The 18,882-nt window shown below is 37.0% G+C and overlaps 2 protein-coding genes across 7 annotated transcripts in view; one reads left to right on the forward strand and one right to left on the reverse strand.

Annotated features, from left to right (window-relative positions):
- The first annotated feature begins 857 nt into the window (after positions 1-857).
- DIMT1 (DIM1 rRNA methyltransferase and ribosome maturation factor) lies at positions 858-11,121 on the forward strand. 2 transcript variants are annotated; one of them, XM_019743711.2, is made up of 12 exons: positions 858-1,085; positions 1,430-1,503; positions 2,645-2,731; positions 4,474-4,535; positions 4,618-4,711; positions 4,798-4,847; positions 5,935-6,058; positions 6,196-6,288; positions 7,110-7,174; positions 7,756-7,819; positions 8,969-9,075; positions 10,574-11,121. In XM_019743711.2, exons 1-12 carry the CDS (start codon positions 1,007-1,009, stop codon positions 10,614-10,616), a joined length of 942 nt encoding a protein of 313 aa, XP_019599270.1. In that variant the 5' UTR covers positions 858-1,006; the 3' UTR covers positions 10,617-11,121. The 2 variants fall into 2 exon arrangements, with proteins under 2 accessions (XP_019599270.1, XP_074185009.1); XM_074328908.1 differs by lacking the exons at positions 858-1,085; positions 1,430-1,503 and having other exon boundaries at positions 2,677-2,730; positions 4,472-4,535.
- Positions 11,122-13,359: 2,238 nt separating this feature from the next.
- KIF2A (kinesin family member 2A) overlaps positions 13,360-18,882 on the reverse strand; it is a 62,409-nt gene continuing 56,886 nt past the window's right edge. For 3 of the 5 annotated variants that reach the window (XM_019743703.2, XM_019743693.2, XM_019743674.2), the window contains 3 exons: positions 18,502-18,603; positions 16,351-16,486; positions 13,360-14,266 (listed from right to left, as the gene is read on the reverse strand). In XM_019743703.2, coding sequence (XP_019599262.1) covers positions 14,181-14,266; positions 16,351-16,486; positions 18,502-18,603 — 324 coding nt within the window. In that variant the 3' untranslated portion in view covers positions 13,360-14,180. The remainder of the gene's footprint in view (positions 14,267-16,350; positions 16,487-18,501; positions 18,604-18,882) is intronic. The other 2 variants (XM_019743682.2, XM_074328907.1) reach the window with 1 other exon arrangement.

Consider the following 18,882-nt stretch of genomic DNA (forward strand, 5'->3'; position numbering starts at 1 on the left):
GAATGTACACAATAAACTGCACAGGTTAGAGTCTCCATTGGTAACGACAGAAAATTAACTGTTTCTTCAAGGGCACAGGGTATGCACAGAAATATTAAAAACTGAAAGCCATTACACTGTCAGGCAAAACAGACATGGACCTTGTATGGAGCTTACAGTCGAATGAGATACACTGTCCTACCTCAGTACTCAATGCATACATACCAATTACCACATTTACTGAGTTTCGGACTTTCTGTCTCTCTCAATGGAATAAACTTTCAGAAGAGCAGTTTCCTATCTACCTTGGAAACTCCAGCACTCAGTGGTGTTTAATGCACAGCTGAAGCTCAGCAAATGTTTAGGGAATGTCTGACGCGGCACACAAGGAAGCGAAGCAACTAGCAGCCCTCGCGGAACTAGACATTTACTCCGTTCTCGGAGGTCCTTTCCACCACGCGAGAAGCAGAGAACTCACTCCCCCAGTGGGGCAAACTCCTCATCCCCAAATCCTGGGCTTCCCACCTCTGAATGTGCTGGGAAACAGGAGCGAGGTCTGTGACAGGAATCTCTTTTGGACTTCAGCGATCCCGGAACCTGGTCTGATAAAGCATCCACAAGGCCTAATTGCAACGTACACATTCTTAAACCTCCACAACCTCGAGAGGACTAGTCCACAACCTCTTGAACCGTCTCAGTGCGCACAGGGGCGCCAGGTCCCGCCCCGATTCTAAACGAGCCAATCCAAACTTCCAATCGGTAGCGCGGTGCCTTCCGGGATCCGTAGGCTCCCGAAGTTAGAGTTCTCCCCAGCTCGCGACTACAATTCCCGGGAGCCACTGGGCTCCAAAGTCGGCCCTCTTTCTGGGGGCGGGTTCCGGGGGCGGGGGGCGGGTCCCGCCCCTCCCCCACGTGGCACAGAGTGGTGTGGAGGGTGCAGACGGAGATTCCCACGAGGTGCGGTGACCCGGTAGCCGGCATTGGTCCTCGCTGACTTCGTGGGCCTGTGGGCCCGCTGCCTGCAGAGATGCCGAAGATCAAGTCGGGGACGAGCGGCGTTCGCCGCGAGCGGCTAGCACAGCGCCGGGAGCTGAAGAGCGCCGGAGGTGGAGACAGCCGGGAGGGAGCGGGGTCGGGGCGAGTCTTCCGGCAGGACCTAGCCGGAGTCGCGATCTGGGCCGCGACCGTGAGGCTGGTCGGGGCCTGCTCTCTCGGAGCGCTCAAAGTCTCGGGGTTCCTGGGGCGCCGGCCGCAGGCCCTGCGCGCCGCCTCTGACTTCCTTGCCAGCCGATGGGATGGACTTAAACAGTGTGTCGGTCCCAACTCCAAGCGTGATGTTTGGTGCCTCTTGTTGGTGCAGAAATCTTCCGCCCACCAACCTGCTTTCTTTGGGATGGTCTAATATCTAATTTTAGTTGGGAAATTGAGGCTGTTTTGTATTTTCTTCCAGGACTCATGTTCAACACGGGGATTGGGCAGCACATTTTGAAAAATCCTCTCATTGTTAACAGCATTATCGATAAGGTGGGTGTGGAAGAGAGAAGGTAGAGATATTGGGTTATTGCTTTTGTTCTTAGGAATACTTAGGCACAGAAAGATGCCTGCATAAAATAGATACTCGTTAATTGTTGAATGGATTGAAGAATTGTCTGGGATTCACAAGCTTTCTTCGGCATGATTTGCTTCATTCCGTGGGTCTGGGTTGCCACGGGCTCCAAATACTTTTTCTTTCGATAGATTATTTACTTCACAGCTGAACATGTGTTCAATTGCCGATTATTACTGTATTCCCAATCATCTTTCTAAGCACCATCTATGACAGGTTTTACTTACTCCAGAGCCTAAAGATATGTCTAAACAGACATTTTAGGAAGTTTGTTCCCCCAGAGAAACTTATATGGTAAAATCCAGCTCCACATACAGACTCTTTGGAGTATCCCTCCTCTGTGGGTTGTTGATGTTCTTATTGCTGTGCAGGATTGGCTGCTAGGACATGAAATATAGGTGGTGCAAATTACTCTCATGGCCACAAAAGAAGCACCCTGAAGTTGTAGAAAGAGTATTACATAATTAAAGGATCTCATCTTGACTTCCTGTTGTTTGCAAAGTGAAAGTTTTTGCCTTTTTGGTTCATGGATTCCTTTGAGCATCTGATGAAAGCTGTGGACCCAGAATAATGCAGCTGTGTGCATACAAACACCCAGTTTTGTGTACAGTTTCTGTACTCCTGCATCCCTGAAACCGTGCATGGGTTGACCATTGAGAAATCCTGGTATAGCATGCTGTAATTCTCAGGCAAGGTCGTTATTTTCCAGTTTGGACTTGTTGATAACAGAGTTGGTAACAAGATGCTATTGGAATCATTTCCAAGGTAGAAAGCAAAATGCCAATCCCAGAAAAGAACTGCTATGTTGCTTTTCTGACTCCTAAAGTTTTCTGAATCCTAACTATTATTGCCCCAAGTTAGAACAGGAGTTAGATTTCTACTTGCACCAAATGTTAATGGGATAATTTTGTTAAACACGTCGGTCATGAAGAAATCTCCTAAAATGGAATCAGAATAAAATCTCTTAACCAAGTGCTTTTGAGCAAAGATATTCAGATGTAAATTAAATGATGTGTTCAGCTGTGCCAATAAAGCTCAAGTGGTTGTGTTTGCTTGTAGGCTGCCTTAAGACCAACGGATGTGGTGCTGGAAGTTGGACCTGGAACTGGGAATATGACTGTTAAGTTGCTAGAAAAGGCAAAAAAGGTAAAAAGATTTAGTGTTTGGTATCAGAAATGACTATGTGAGTAAGCTCAGGTGGTTTACATAAATAAATTTATTTTAATTAATTGCTATTATTTTAGCAGTAACTCTTGATCTTTTGCTAGAAACTTTATCTTAGAAAATATGGGTGAAATGGGTGAAGGGGGTCAAAAGGTACAAAATTCCAGTTATAATGAATAAGTCCTGGGAATTTAATGGACAGCATGGTGAACATAGTTAACAATACTGTATATTTGAAAGTTGCTAAGAGAATAGGTTTTAACAGTTCTGTGCTCATCACAAGACAAAATTTGGTCTTAACAGTTCTGTTCTCCTCACAAGACAAAATTTCTGATACCAAACACTGTGTGATGATGGATGTTAATCAGACTTACCTTGCAGTATATACATGTATTATCATTATGTTGTACCCCTGAAACTAAAATAATGTTATATGTCAATTATATCTCAATGTTTAAAAATAGGTTAAAAGAAAAAGACAATATGGGATATATCAGTCAGGAAAACAGAGACCACATTAGCTATTTCGATACAGAGAAAGTAGTGTAGGGAATTGATTACATGGTTGTGACAGGACTAAAAGAATAAAATGAGAACGTTGAAGTAACCCAAGAATAATAATCATGAAGATCAGGTACCACCTCTAGGCTCAGGGAAACAAAGTCAGGAGGTTGGAGTTACTGGAGCGTATAACTTTGGAGAAGGAGCTATGTATGTAGAGCTGGAGCACAGATTGGGGTGCCACCCAGCTGCTGCTGGTCCTTTCATTGTCTCTTGGGTGACCCAGTTTCCAATTAAATGGAACCATTGTTGTGTCCTCTGGTAGAAGTAGGCAGCACATTGTAAAGAACTTACCTGAAGAAAGTTTAATGAAGAGAGCATTGACAAAATGTGGGGATGGCGTTAAAGAGAACAAGTAAGCATTAATGAAACACCCAGGAACTAGCAACAACAGATACAGTTACCATCCAAAGCCTCAAGGACAAGAGGTGGGAACCTTGTTACAGAGCCATTGAAGAGGGGCCACTCATAGGGGAACACAGCCACTGCGGGGACATCTGCAAGGCATGGGCAGGCATTAGGGAATTCTCAACCTCTGCTGGTGCCTTTCGTTGGCCAGTTCCAACCAGAAGTCAAGGGCAAGGGAGCTGGACTACACCCTGCAGGGCACAGAGAAGGCTGAGAACGGATGCAGGAGCCAAACAGACTAAGCAGCAGCTGTATCTACTCTATAGACATGGTCTTCCTTGAAGTCAGTGAAACCTCAGCTGATACTGAATTAAAATGACAATTTCAGCTTTACCTGGTATCCCTTCTCATTTACTTGAGAAGTTACCTGTGCTGTGTCTTTTGGACTTAGTAGATGAGACAAATGACATACTCATTCTAGGAGCCATTGTCTTGTATGTTTCTAAGAACATTTACTACATAGACATTTGTGTGTATTTTTTTCATCCATTGTTCAATTACAAAGCATGGAGCCAGATGAGCATGATAATTCTGTCAATTATTTAGGTAGAACTATCACATAATTCCACTTTTCTGGGTGGTGTTTTTTGTTGTTTGAAATGGTAGAGAACAATTGAAGGAATATTGATGGTAGAATTGGGGAAAAGATGTTTAATTCGTGTAAATCATCCAAGAGTTACTATTGATATAAGAAAAGTCTAATATTCCATAATTACCCTATTTTTCTTTTTCTCTTTTTTTTTTTTTTAATTTAGGTAATTGCCTGTGAACTTGACCCAAGGCTAGTAGCTGAACTTCACAAAAGAGTTCAGGGCACGTGAGTATTCATAATAAAATTAAAGTGCATTTCAATCTCATAAAACAATATTCTTTTTTAATTGCTTTTTTCTTATTATCAGGCCTCTGGCCAGCAAACTTCAAGTAATGGTGGGTGATGTACTAAAAACAGATTTGCCATTCTTTGATGCTTGTGTAGCAAATTTGCCTTATCAGGTATGTTTCCAAATTGTCGGGAACGTTATACTAAATGGTTTCTCTGGTGTGTATTTCCCAGAAATAACTAGTTAATTCTCTTACAGATCTCTTCTCCTTTTGTCTTCAAGCTGTTGCTACACCGACCTTTTTTCAGGTTTGTGACAAACACCAAAGTGACTGCCAAATGTTAGAAAGATACACAGTTTAGGCCATGGACATAGACAGCCAAAGATGAAAATTAATTCAATTGAAAACTACTAGGCCATTTATTTTGTAGAAAATACTGATCTTTGTGGAGGTCTCAGGTCTCTTTCCACTGACAGAGTTACTTGGGGGAGGTGTAGTGTGAGTGAGTCCTACTTGTGAGACCAGATGACCTTTCCCTCTTTTCTCATCTTCTCATCATTAGACTTTTTATTACCTTCTGTCTAGACAAGTGCAGTGGCCTCCTAAGTTGTTTCTAGGACTGCAGTCTATACCAGTGATTTTCAAACTGCGAGTCAAAAACTCCTTAGTGGTTATAAAATAAATTTCATGAGTCATGACTGTCATTTTTTTTTAATGACATAGAATAGAACATATCAGAAGGCATTCATTCCATGTAGTCCAGGTGATTATAGTTTTACAAAAGTTTTGTTTGAGTTATATAAACACATACACATACAGATATTTGTGGCCTGGGTTGCAATGTCAAATGTATTTTTCAGTGTGACTTACAGTTAAAAAATTTGAAAGTCGAAACCCAGCTTTGTAGATGATCTCCTGTTCAGGAGCCTCCAAAAGCCTCCCCATTGCTTGTTGAATGAAAAAACCATGTTCCTTCACCAATTAAAAGAGGACACTGATTTCACAACCTGCCTGTCCTGCCTCAGCTCTTCCGTAAAGGTGTTTGCTACCCTATGAATAGTGCTACTGAGCCAATTTTGTTTGTTTGGGTTTTGTTCTCCTAGAAGGGTGATGGACTAGTGCTGATCTGAAATACTTTCTCATCTGATCGTTGAGGGCTTGCATTCACAGGGAGTGAGAGGTGTAGCCATTGTAAAATGAAAAAGCTAACTGGATCATTTGGTGATAATAAAGCTAAGGCTGAGGGTTCTCCTACCTTCTAACCTGCTGGACTCATTGTCATGAACCACAGACAGTGCTTTGCTCTGTTTCCCATCCAAGAAAGTCTATTGAAGTTCAAATACATTTATAGTTCAAAGTAACCATTTTTCTTATTCTTTCTGCTATATTTTCAGATGTGCTATACTTATGTTTCAAAGAGAATTTGCTCTCCGACTGGTTGCAAAACCAGGAGATAAGTTATACTGCAGACTCTCAATTAATACACAGCTGTTAGCACGTGTGGACCATCTAATGAAAGTAAGTGACTGTTACTGAAATAATGTGACTTAACTCATCCTTGAGCATCTAGCTGTGCCCTTTGTGAGGATAGCATAATTGATTACTAAGTTAAAGTTATTTTTGAGAGGACTACTTAAACATTTTCTAATTCACAGGTTGGAAAGAATAACTTCAGACCACCACCCAAGGTGGAATCCAGTGTTGTAAGAATAGAACCTAAGAATCCACCACCACCTATCAATTTTCAGGTGAGGTTAAAATACCAGGTCATTCAATAAAGTGCGAAAAAAATCCAAGCTGGAAGATGTGTGTCTATAGCCCCAGAAAAATACTGTGTTGACCTAAATGTCCTAACAGAAAACTGTTAATTATGATACACCCTTATGATGGAGTAGATGGAATAATTTGACTCAACATAGTTGTGAAGACCATGGAAAATGTTTCCAAAGGTACAAAGATTACAATGCCGTTACATTTTGCTGAAGATTGTAGCTCTGGAAAATATATCTCTATTTGAATAAGACATGGAAAACAGATAAAATGAAAATAGTTGTTAGAGTAATATAATGGGTAACACTTTAAAATTCTCATTTTTGCGATTTTAGAAGAGACAAAAGCTAAATTATTTTATGTAAAACCTTACTGCAATCACTTTGGATCAAAACATGATTGCTTGTGCGGTTAATAACGTGGTAAATGGAATGGCTTGTCAGTTACTCCTTTAAAGAAGGTTTAGGAGATACTCATATTCTAAATCATGTCTGTTTTGAATGTTTTCTGAAAATGATACTTAGGTGCCAAAATACTATATTAGTCTTTGTTCAGATGTGAAATAATTATATAGGTTTTCTAATTTTTATAATTGAGGGTAAAATATTCAGTGAGGTGTACAAACGTTTAAAAAATATACATCTTACTTTTGCATGTGTGTCAGCCAAATCAAGATATAGAACATTTTCATTGCTCCAGAAAGTTTCTTCCAGTTTTACATATTAAAAGACAAAACAAAACCTAGCCAGCCTAGCAAAGAAGTTTGATATTCTGTAAGAAAATATCCATCTTGTTTCAGGAATGGGATGGCCTAGTAAGGATCACCTTTGTTAGGAAAAACAAGACACTGTCTGCTATATTTAAGTAAGTATTTCACTAATTTATAATGTATGAAGGACCATTGCTTCAGATACTATGCTGCTAGAATTTGGTCGTTTTCCTGATCAGGTATTCTACGCTTAATGATTATCCAGGTCCAGACACACTTCACCTTTTTAACTGACTGTTACTTTGGGAGGCAGGAGAATTTAATGAAGAAAGTTCCTATAGTTGGAAATTAGATCAGTGTTTTTTTTGCAAAATGGGGAAAAAACAACTGACCACACATCTGTCTAGTTTTTCCTAGATTCGTGCAATTGGATTAACTTGGGAAAATGTAACAGTATTTGGGGGCCTAAAGAAGGGGGAAAGCCATAATTTTAGATTTTTTTTTTTTCAAGTGATGTTTCTTGGAGAGTGTAGACTTCTCTTAAGAATTTGAGATGTTCATTAGGACTTTTTAATGTAACTATGTAGTTTGTGATCGTTTCGTAAGTTTAAACATTCAGCACCTTTTTTAGTTTCTTAATTTAACCATATGAAACATAGATTTAATCTTATAATAAACTGAAAGGAAATGGATAATCTCTGATTTTGGAATTACAGTGATGTCATTTATGCTACAGGTCAAGTGCAGTACAGCAGCTGTTGGAAAAGAACTACAGAATTCACTGTTCAGTCCATAATATTGTAAGCAGAAAATGCATTTGTGCTTTCGATTATTTGTTGTGTTTTAAAATGTCCCTTTAATTCTTACTCCTTTTCATCTATATGATTCTTTAATTTTGTACATTCCGTAAGATCCTTAAGACAGTATGTAGTATATGTAACTAGCACAACTTTAATAAGTCAGTGAGGTATATTCTGTGGAACAGATAGGAGCCACCCTGATTACTCCACTCCATCTTCTTTAACTACTGTTTTTAGCCATGGAGAGATTCAACTGACTCATAATTTCCTGAAAGGTTTAGGCATGTGTAGCTTGTTCAGCTTAAAATAATTGTGACCATTCCTTGTTCATTGCTCATATAGCAATTATAAATTTAAAGTTACCATTTCTAACTTTTTTTAATACCCAGAAACTGACATAATTAAAGTTATTTAAATAATTAAAATGATTTAATTAAGTAATTAAAGCCTGAATAGACTTCTGGTTGTGAACCTCATGCCTCTTAATCATTATCTGTGCAACATCTTTAACCGATTTCGTCTGTAAGCGCACACACACCTGTATCCAATGACTGTGATGTTTGATAGCTTTTCATTCTTTTTAACAGGGCAGATAGTCAAATTTCCTTTGTAGTTTTGGACTCAGATCTTAATATAATGTACCACATTACCACCTCCATTTTCTGTTATGAATAAAGTCATTAAACATCTGCCTAAAGTAAATATTAAGCTGGATTAAGAAAAATCTTGGGATGAAAGATGGGAAGTATAATACATTCTCAAGGGTTGGAGAGGTCATCTCGTTGAGAAAAATTAGTTGGTTAAATGAGATTTGTCTCAAGAAAATGGGAGTTATTTTTAAAGGAGTAACTAACAATTACTTTAAAATTTTAGTTTACAGCTCTAATTATGTTATGAAGTACTTTGTGAAGACTGAAAAATGATGAACTATTTCAGAACTTTTAGAAAAAGGGCAACATACATGATTAACTCATTCAAGGTCTTCTGAGTATTTGGTATTACTTAGCGATCCAAGTCTTCTCTGCACAGGAGGCTTTCTAAACTGTCATGTACAGACGGATGGTGACTATTTTATGACTTACTGAAAAAAAGAGTCAAGATGACTTCATTAAAGATGTTGTTCATTTATTCTGAATCTTATATTGATAGATAATACCAGAAGATTTCAGCATAGCAGATAAAATACAGCAAATCCTAACCAGCACAGGTTTTAGTGACAAGCGGTCCCGTTCCATGGACATAGACGACTTCATCAGGTAATTACATTTTGCTTTTCTTAAGTTTACATTTCTTTACTGTGACACCTTCAGATTAGAGATGTAAAGGCTTTTAAGCGGTATCAGGTGCTACCTGGGAGTTATTGCATAGCACTTCCATGGCATGGAATAGTATTTGGTGTAGAAGATGGAGGCTAGTTAGCTGCAGCAGAACAAACATTTTCTTTAAGAACATTAGTAAGTAACAGTCCTAGCCTGGAGAAAGCCTGTCAGTCAGTGTGTGTGGTGTGTGCTCCTCTTCAACCCCTTCCCCCAAATCCCAGTCAGTCTTACTAGTTTGTCAAGTAGCCTGAAAGGGAGAAGAATCATATTATATGTAGTTGGATCTCATTTTTTCTTTATTGCGCATAGCTATTGTTAAACAGATCCTAAGCAGGAAATGTGTTACAATCATAACTGGTTATGCTTTGTAACTGATTTAGTAATATAGTTACTTGTTTTGTAGACTGAGGCAAGTTCTACACACGTCAAGGAAGGGTGTCATAATTATCTGGGCAATGTACATCAAAATTTGTTTTCTTTTAATTAAACAAGAGTCCTTATGAAAGCAGAGTAAGGCTTAAATTACCCCGGTATTAACCTGTACTGTTTGTAATCACTAACATTTTGATTTCCTAATAAACCATCACTTACTGCACAGAAGTTTTTGCCTCTTTAGCCAATTCATTTTGAAAGTTGCCATATTCTAGGGGCTGAATAAAAAATGAGGGTAGATTGTTGTAAGTCATTGGTTTGACTTTTCTAAGCTAGAAACAGTTCTGTGTAATAAGACAGTTTATATTTTATATTGGCAGGTTAGTAACACTACTGACTCTTAATTAGATGGTAACCTAGGAGTTGAACATTATTCATAAGCACCTATCTTATTATTTCAGACATTTCAATCCATCTTGACCTGTTCCTGCGGGCCAATGTGGAAATAATCTCAGGTCTAAATGGAAATATTTCATCTTATTTTCCTTCATGCTCACCAAATTTCTTCAAGGCTATCAAGCACATGCAGTTTGCTAATCAGGATCTGATTAAGTATGTAGGCAGGTATCCAGAGAAAAGCAATGTGTAAATATTCAACTTGAACCTTGGTAACAGTGAGCTCAAAGAGGAAGAATGGACATACATGTAAGATTAGCTATTCATCTGTCTTCTGTCTCTAATCCACATAGCTTCTTGTTTACTTACCATGTTGAAATGAAACAAGTGTCAATGAGCTTTTAGGTCTGGGGTGGTGGAAGTCTAATTTTAGGGAAATTCATCCTAACTTCAGACATAGATTATGACATAAAAGAGGTACCAAAAAAGATGTGGTTCTATCTATCTTAGAAATTTAGTTGATGAATAGTTTAATGACTAGTGTTAGGAGTGGTGGGGGCTTCATAGCTTTGCTGATGTGTTCATGTTTTAGAATTCATGGTATATGAACTATATGCACTGCTATGTGCTACAAATTAGCTTTTCAAAACTTGGTTTCTTTTTTCAGATTGCTACATGGATTCAATGCAGAAGGTATCCATTTTTCTTAGGTTATCTGGAAAACAGGTTTTTCAAGCTCAAGAAAAGAAACTGGAATTATGTATTTTTAATAATTTGAGATGACGTATGCTTCTCCTCCACTGGGACACCACTTGGCTATTTTTTATTTAATACTACTGTTGTCACCACTTATTACTCTGAATTGTTATGGTAATTAAGTAAGTCAATTTAAGTACCCAAGTTTTGTTGGTTTGGTTTGCTTTTATTATCTAACTTAGGGCAGGGTCCAATCTATACATGACAATCTTCAAGTTCAGGAGCCGCAGACACGCACAACTTTACACTTAAACTTATCATTTCTAACAGGCTATTGTATAAAGATGTGACTTCTGTTTTCTGTGTTATGTATTACTGTGAGGACTTCTTTGGGCCTTCAGCTCTTTAGGCCTTTGTCCCTCAGGTGTGAAAAAGTTAAAACATGTTAACTTAGTCACATATTCCCCATATCATTTCTTCTTGTTACTGACGTGTATAGTAAAACTATTGTTTCTTAAAGTGTTTTAATTTTCTTTTACTGTTTATACTATACAACTTCTTTCTTTGCCAACATTAGCTATCCTGTCGCATCACAGGTTACATCAGGGTTCTAGGTAAGCCTGAGTCTGCTACTGAGACCGTGTGGTGCCAGGCAGACTACTTCTGGGCATGAGTCCTTACCTGTGAAATTGAGGATGCTCAGCTAGAATGTGAAATGAATTACAAGAATGTATGTTTCTTCTTGGGGAGACAGTCATAGGTTTAACAAAATTTCAAAAGGTTTATCAATCAAAACTGGCTTTAAAATCTCTGTGACCAACTTCAAAACAAACTCAACCAGTCATTTTCTCACGAGTACAGGCTCCCAGTATTCATATGACTTCTGGATAATTAAAATTTCCAGTACTTTTTCATATACCTGATGCTTAGTTTTAAGCTGTGTTTAAAATATCAGGTTTAGAATTTCAATTGATGTCATACTTGTTTTAATTAGCTATGTTTACATCATCAATGTAATAGTGCTAATATCCTTTAGTGAATAATTATAATACCTGATTATTTATGTAAAGAAATTAACAAAAATATCTTCAGTGATACTGAGTTTCTTTACACCTAACTTAACAGGAGTGTTTCCAAATTATTTTAACAAAGGTACACTGACTAAACCTAGAAAGGAAGATAAGTTGTTTACCTAAACATTTTTTTTTTTTAAATCTGACTTCAAAGTGATATATTAAAACATTCCTATTATTATTAAAATGTTTGTTTTTTGTTATTAATAAGGATATCAGCTTTCAAGTCTAAGAATGTTTGATCCAGAGCCAAAAAATTATTCTTTAATAGCTGCATCAAGCCACTTTTGTTACATAAATATTAAATATACTTAAGAGTGTTTTTTAAATATCACAAAACTGCTTACTTTGCGAAGTTCACCTGTACCATCTCTATCCTTACAGGAAAACTTTAAGATTTAATTCAGCTCTCTATTACCTTCTATCACCTAGAAACTGCTGGGTTTCGGTCCCTTTTCCAGCCTTCAGTTTTCCCTATCTGTAAAACTGAACGACTGGATTATACTACCAAGATCTTTTCTGATATGGAGTTTTTATATTCCTTGATTACTGATCAGAATGAAGACATTACAGGTTAAGGCAGCATATTTGGATGTATGGGGACCTTCCAGAGATAGTACTCAGCTAATTTAAATAATAAGACTAATCTGGTGTGCTTTAAAATGAGCAAGCTCACCTTTTTTATTGTCCTTTGAAGGCTGGATGGCCTCAAAAATTACCTTTCTAAACAGCCTCTGCAAGGTCAATACTAACAGTTCTCCATTCTTTCTCTTCTCTTTGAAATAAACACAAATAGAACATATCTTACAGCTGCAAGAAAACCTGAGTCCCTTCCAAAACAAAGGTGATTACAGCGAAGAAAATTATTTCTAAACTCATTCCATAGATTTCATTTATTAATAAGAACATTGTGAAAATCTACATTTGTTCTAGATTTCAAGCTTACAGAAGAGCATTTCACCATGATGTTAGGATTTCCCACAACTACCCTCTGAGTTCTATGAACAGTGAAGTAGGGAATCTGGCTCAAGTGCCTCTCTATTCATAGCTTCCCTTTGGCCCACGTGAAGGAGCTAGTAGTTCTCTAGAGGAAATCAACACAAGATATCCTTGGGAGATTTGTTGTTAACCTACTCCTGGGCTCTCCTAGGAACAGAGGGAAAACTTCTAGAGAGATATACTATATAATCTTTTAACAAAATATTTACATGAGAAGTGGCCAGTTTTCTTCCTTGGAGTAGCAATCTGTAAAAATAAGTGCCACCATTTAAAAAGTAGCATACCCTACACCAATTTATTGGTGAGAATTTGGTGATTCTCATCAAATAATGGTGAAACATCACATGGTAGGTAATGGATGGAGCTTGGGTTACATCTGCCTTTTAAGGCAAAGTCAACTATTTTTTAGCTTAATTCTTTTTCAAGGGAGTTACATACTGTCTACCCTTGGCTTAAACTAACAGTTCTATTATGGACTACTTTCAATGTACATGTAAATGTTCATGCATCAGAAGCCAATTTCCTTTAACGGTACATTTAAAAGGTACATTTTGGGGTGCTAATGGACACTTGAACTTAAGTTAACGGTACTGGTAAGGATCAAATTGCACTATTAGTCTTGTTAATACCACACCGAAACACACACTGCATATATATGTATTATCCTAAGATAAAACTCTTCTCAGAATTTCATTACTTTTTATTATACACCAACTAGTTTATATTTTAGTTCTTTACAAAGAAAATGCTAAGAAAATTATATCCACATGTTATATGGTTTTCAAATCATAATTCCAGATTTCTTTACATAGAAGATGGAGTAGTCCAGCAGCTATGTCCACTGTCACAGACTTGAGTTCCATTCAATGATATGGCACATCCTGCAAAATTAACTAGTCACACACAAAAAAATGTCTCAAATACAGTAAAAATGTACACACAATAAAGGTAATTTACAATGACAAATAAGGAATGTAATTTATCTTGACTGTGCTTCAGAAATTTAGGGTCAATAGCCTTCGTCAAGGCACAAAGCAAGAAGAGGTAAGCACAGCTGTCTCTAGGAATGGGCAAGGTATGTACAATCACGGATGAGGTATGCATGCACGCAAAGAATTGAAAACTGCTCAATCTTGCTACGAAAATTGAAACAAGTTAAAAGGAAATGCTGTGGCTTCCCCTCTACTATTCACGTCTGGAACAAGTCCACAATCTTACTTCATATAGAAAATAAAATTGGCAAGGATCTTCAAAAGTAAATGACTACATATTTGGGTAAATGAAACAAAATGCTTCACTATTCCCAAATCTTGGTTGTGCCTCCTGGACTAGAAGCATTTTGTAGACAAAGTTATGTTTCACAAAATTGAAATGTCATTCAGGTGAAGGGACAAGACATTTTCCACAGACACTTAAAACTTCAAACTTTCAAATGGCCCTTACAGCTGAACCATTGTATGTTACAGTAGTGAGGGTTCTGGGGATCCTTTAGCAGCAAATGACAAGTTAAAGGGCACGGGGTCTCTTCGGGTTGATTTGCTTGCTGGCCTGTTCTTCTTCTTGTAGAGCTGCACGAAAAGATTTCACTTTATCTTGGAAAAAGAAAAGAATAAGGGAATAAGTACTGCATTACATGCAATACAAAATACAACTTTATGGGTCCTATCAAGTCAGCTCTCTCATTTCAAAACACTGACTCAAGAGTTTTCCTTTTCTTTGTTGTCCAGAAACACAGAACTTACAATCAATGCTCAACTATAGCAACAGTTTCATTACTGATTTCTGGAAATACATGCTTTTTTTTTTTTCTATCTGTTTTTGACACATTTTACAGTGTTCAACTTTAATTTATCTGCATTCCTTTTGGAATATAGAAAGGCTCTATGTGTGTAAAATATGTACAGTCATGTCCAAAAGAACACTGAACTGTTAAGTAGACATTTCTTCTCAGTATTAGGAAATTTTTACTCCCAATTCCCATTTTACCTTTTTAAGTTTCATGTCTTCAAAGTTTCATGTCTTTTAAGATACGAAACTTAAAAAGACACTTAAATTGTAAAAAAAATATTTTTCCTTATTAGAGATTATAAAAGGGGATGGGGGAGGGGGTTACCGGATAATGCATTTCTTGGTCTTACAAATATTACTATCATGCACTGATTCAGAGTCACTTAATACAAAATAGGTAAGTAAACTGGCAAAGGCAGATAACAGCTGTGAAGATTAAAAAAATCTTTATAATACTTATTCTGAACCAGGATGATTTCTGTCCCCCCACCCCCGGGACATTTGATGTCTGCAGACATCTGATTTGTCACAACTGAGGTGGTGATACTAATATCTGGTCAATGGCCACCAAGGATGCTGACAAGCACTGTGCAATGCACAGGACAGCACCCCTCAATAAAAAACTGCCCAACGTAAAATGTGGTAATAGTGCAAAGGCAAAGGTCTTTAGAAGAAAAGAAAGATACAAAGTTGAAACCTTTGATTTCTTTCCCCTCTTTGGAAGTACAATGATGTTTAAAAAGTTGACTTTCTGAAATTTAGAATTTAATACTTCTAAATCTGGTAGCTACTAATATAATAGCTCTCCAACTTCTTATGTTACTAATACCAAAATTGGATAGTAAAAAAAATTTTTTTTCTAAGAAAGGACTGAATAATACATATCTAGATAGTAATTTCTTAAAAGTTATGACTAAGTTTGATATACATGCATCCTGAGAAAATTAAGGAAAGGAAGTCAACTGAGTTAATGCTACATAATCTGTTTTCTGAACAAAATGCATACAGAAAAGTTGCCTGTGAGTTACGAAGATTAGAAAAATGATCAAAACGCTAAGTCAAGGCTTGACTATGAAGAGTATGAAAAACAACAATAAATTTTAGAAACCCTACATCTGCACAAACAATTCTGAAATTGGGAAATAGTCACTGCTGACTCTAGGATATTGATTTCAAATAATCAGCTTCACAAAGGACCTAGTTTAAAAAAGTAAGCAGCTTGTTTGGTGCTAAAAACTAGCAATTTCAATCTGATTTCATGTTACACTGCATGTACACACACAGGCGCCCACTTGCATATAAATGGGGACAGCCAATTTACCAATGCCTAAGAAATTAGCACATACAATTCATGCATATTTGAAGCGGAACAGATAAGCGAATTAAAAACGACAAGACATGACATGGATAAGCCACATACTTCTCTCCACAAGCAAAAGAGAAACGGTAGTTGTCTTGAAACCTTCCCCTTGATTTTTTAAAACAAATGTTCAAAGGGAAAACATGACACAAGATGCACAGAAAGGAGATGCAGACAGGAGGCTATTAAAAAGATAGCCTTGAATAGATATAATCTAAGGAAAATAATTCTGAAAAGCATCAGCCTACCAAACTAAAAATATGAATGGGTATAGAAAATTCACAAATGTGTTAAAATACATTCTCTCTATAATCACATCTTTTCAAAAGACTAAAGGAAAACTAGAAAGCCCTTAAAATGATACTCCATGTTTCTTTTTTAGCAATAACAGAATGGTTTGTCTATATACCTCTAAAAAGATGTTAAATGGTGCCCATAAGCAGATGTTCTCTTGCAATATGAAATCCTCCCACTAATTACATACAAATATTAAGCAGATTTCAAATACTAAAATGTAAAAAGAATTACCCCGCAGTTCAGTTAAAATGTCTATTTTTTGTTCAAGAATAGCTTCAAGTTGCGTAGCATAGGAATCTACATCATAGTCTACTTCTTCAGTCATCTCTAGGAGAGCCTTTTCATCTTCTAACCATCGAATAGATTCCTAAAAGGACAAAAAGTAAATAATCCAATAAGCCTCCTTGTAAGATAGAAACCAATGTATACATTTTAGGTACATTAAATATCAACCATACTCAAGATAGTATTCTCTAAAATATTAATCATAAAACATCTTTACTTAGAGTAAAATTAAGAAGTATTTCCTTAAATTCAAGCACAAATACAAATATGACAAGCCAAGGAAGATGACTTCATTTTGCTACTTTTACTCTACCTTGGGTGGAGGGCTTTGGGGGAGGGAAACCACTCAAACACATAAATATCAATGAGCAGAACAAGTCTCAAAACCTCGATAGCTATCTCTGGGAAAGAATGGGTTTAATAAAGCTACTGATCTGATGACTATGATACCTAGAATTTGTAAATCATCTGGAATTATCTTATCCATTTGGGGCCTCACAGTGATTTGGCTAAGAGGTATCCCTAAATTCTAAACACTAGTTCCTCAATTATTGTGATTATAAGGGACCAATCTAAAAAGAGTCAAATGAATCACTAAACAGTAGCTACTGACCATTCATAAATGCTTCCAGGAAACCCCTCATTATTAACTGATTTTAGATATGCAAAATTTATGAGTTTCAATTTCCAGCAATGTCAGAATCATATGAATTATTAACAAAGTCAGATCATTGTGAATTAGTTTGGGATATAAAAAATGGACACTTTCTAGCTTTTTAGGGTACATACAATTTCAATTTTCCAAACATCAAAGCAATTTAATGGCTAATTATAACCAGGCTATGTATCAGCAGGCAGAACTGGTTAACTCCGATATAGATATGTATTAGAAAACTACATATATTGATTAAAACACACCCCAGTGTTTTTTCTTTTCCTTCAGCTATACACTTAATCTTTTAAAACAAAACCCTATTTTGAGAAATGGTAGATCACAGTAGGAGCAACAATAAAAGTGTAAAAAGAATACTAGATTCAAAATCAGAACACCCAGTTCTTCCAATAAATACATCAAGAACTTTTAGAATGCATCGTAAGTGGCAGACTGGGTAATGATGGTCTTTATATGACCCCTTGTTCCCAAAGGGCACAGACCACAATTTTCTTACATTACAGATGTCTATTTACTCTGAGCACCTAGGCCTCCAAAGAGATTCTTAAAATAAAGGTTTGACTTAAACTGTAACAGTTTAATGAATGTATATCCTATTTTGAAATAATAAAATAACAAGTTTCTTGTATTTTTGAGCCTTTCATCCAGGTGCTTGAATGGCCTAGAGCCGAGACACAATAATTGTTTACAGATAAAGATTTCTTCAACATCAGAGAAGGAATAGAGGTCAACAGAGAGACTGAATTTCACTGTTTTCTCAGAAGGTATTTCTAGTACTGTAAGAACGCAGGGTGGAGTGGGGGAGGCAGGCCGACTGTACAGTCTCCATAACGATGTCAAATGTTCACCTCCTCGTTGGTATCACCCTCCAGGATATTTTGTTTAAAGGGGAGGGAGGAGGGAAAGAAGGATCACACAGTAATAGCTTTTAGTAGGTTGAACACACACTAGGATGAATACCGTACCTATGGACTTACTGCTATACCCTCACTCATCTCCACCGACAGCAGCCAGAGCATAACTCTCCCTCTCCCTTTTCCTTTTCTCCATTTTCCCTGTTCTGCAAAGACTGCCACTTCCTCAACTGCCCTGACACCCTTTAGAAGAGTTTTTCTTACTGTTGTCCTAACATGAAGGAGGACATGAAGAAAGGGGTAGCGGAGGGCAGACGCTCCGTCCTTCTCTAAAAAAGAACAACCGAAAAAAGCAAAGTGGAAGAATGGTAGGAAATGAAGTAAGTCTTTAAAGAAAGGTTTGTAGCCACTACTCATTGTAGTCAAAATTTGCCATGTCATATGCCCTCCAAATATACAGATGCATATACACAAACAAGCACTTTTACAGTCTTGTGTGATATTCAAAGGATTATGGAAGTTGTTAATTTCTCTAAAACCTTGTGATGAAAGGTCCTGTCTTAACTTTACCTGGAACACTGCTCTGTGATCTTCCACAACCTGTTCTTCCATTTCTACCATTTGTGAGACAGCTTCATGGAAAGTAAACAGTTGTGGAGAAACCTCTTCTTCCTTAAAATAAAAACAGTTTAAAAATTATGACAGAAAGAGTTTATATTTTAAATGTTATAAAAATGTAGTTTTTCTATGTATGTCATTTATGAAAATGTATGTAGAAATCAAGGAAGCTTGAATGGTAAAGACTACTAAAATATAACATGAAAGGCAAAACCACAATTTCTTTTGATGAATCAAAAATATTTAATGTAACACTCAAAAAGACAACCCAAACTTAAGAGTGAATAAAACAGGACAGATCGGCTAGAGGGAGTGCCTATCTCGTTCTGGGTT

This window comes from Rhinolophus sinicus, linkage group LG03, assembly GCF_036562045.2.
Source record: "Rhinolophus sinicus isolate RSC01 linkage group LG03, ASM3656204v1, whole genome shotgun sequence".
Lineage (NCBI taxonomy): Eukaryota > Metazoa > Chordata > Mammalia > Chiroptera > Rhinolophidae > Rhinolophus > Rhinolophus sinicus.

Coding starts and splice junctions, on each gene's coding strand:
- DIMT1 (XM_019743711.2), top strand. CDS start 1,007: ATGCCGAAGATCAAGTCGGGGACGAGCGGCGTTCGCCGCGAGCGGCTA. Junction 4,536..4,617: donor CACAAAAGAGTTCAGGGCAC/GTGAGTATTCAT, acceptor TCTTATTATCAG/GCCTCTGGCCAGCAAACTTC. Junction 7,820..8,968: donor ACTGTTCAGTCCATAATATT/GTAAGCAGAAAA, acceptor TTATATTGATAG/ATAATACCAGAAGATTTCAG.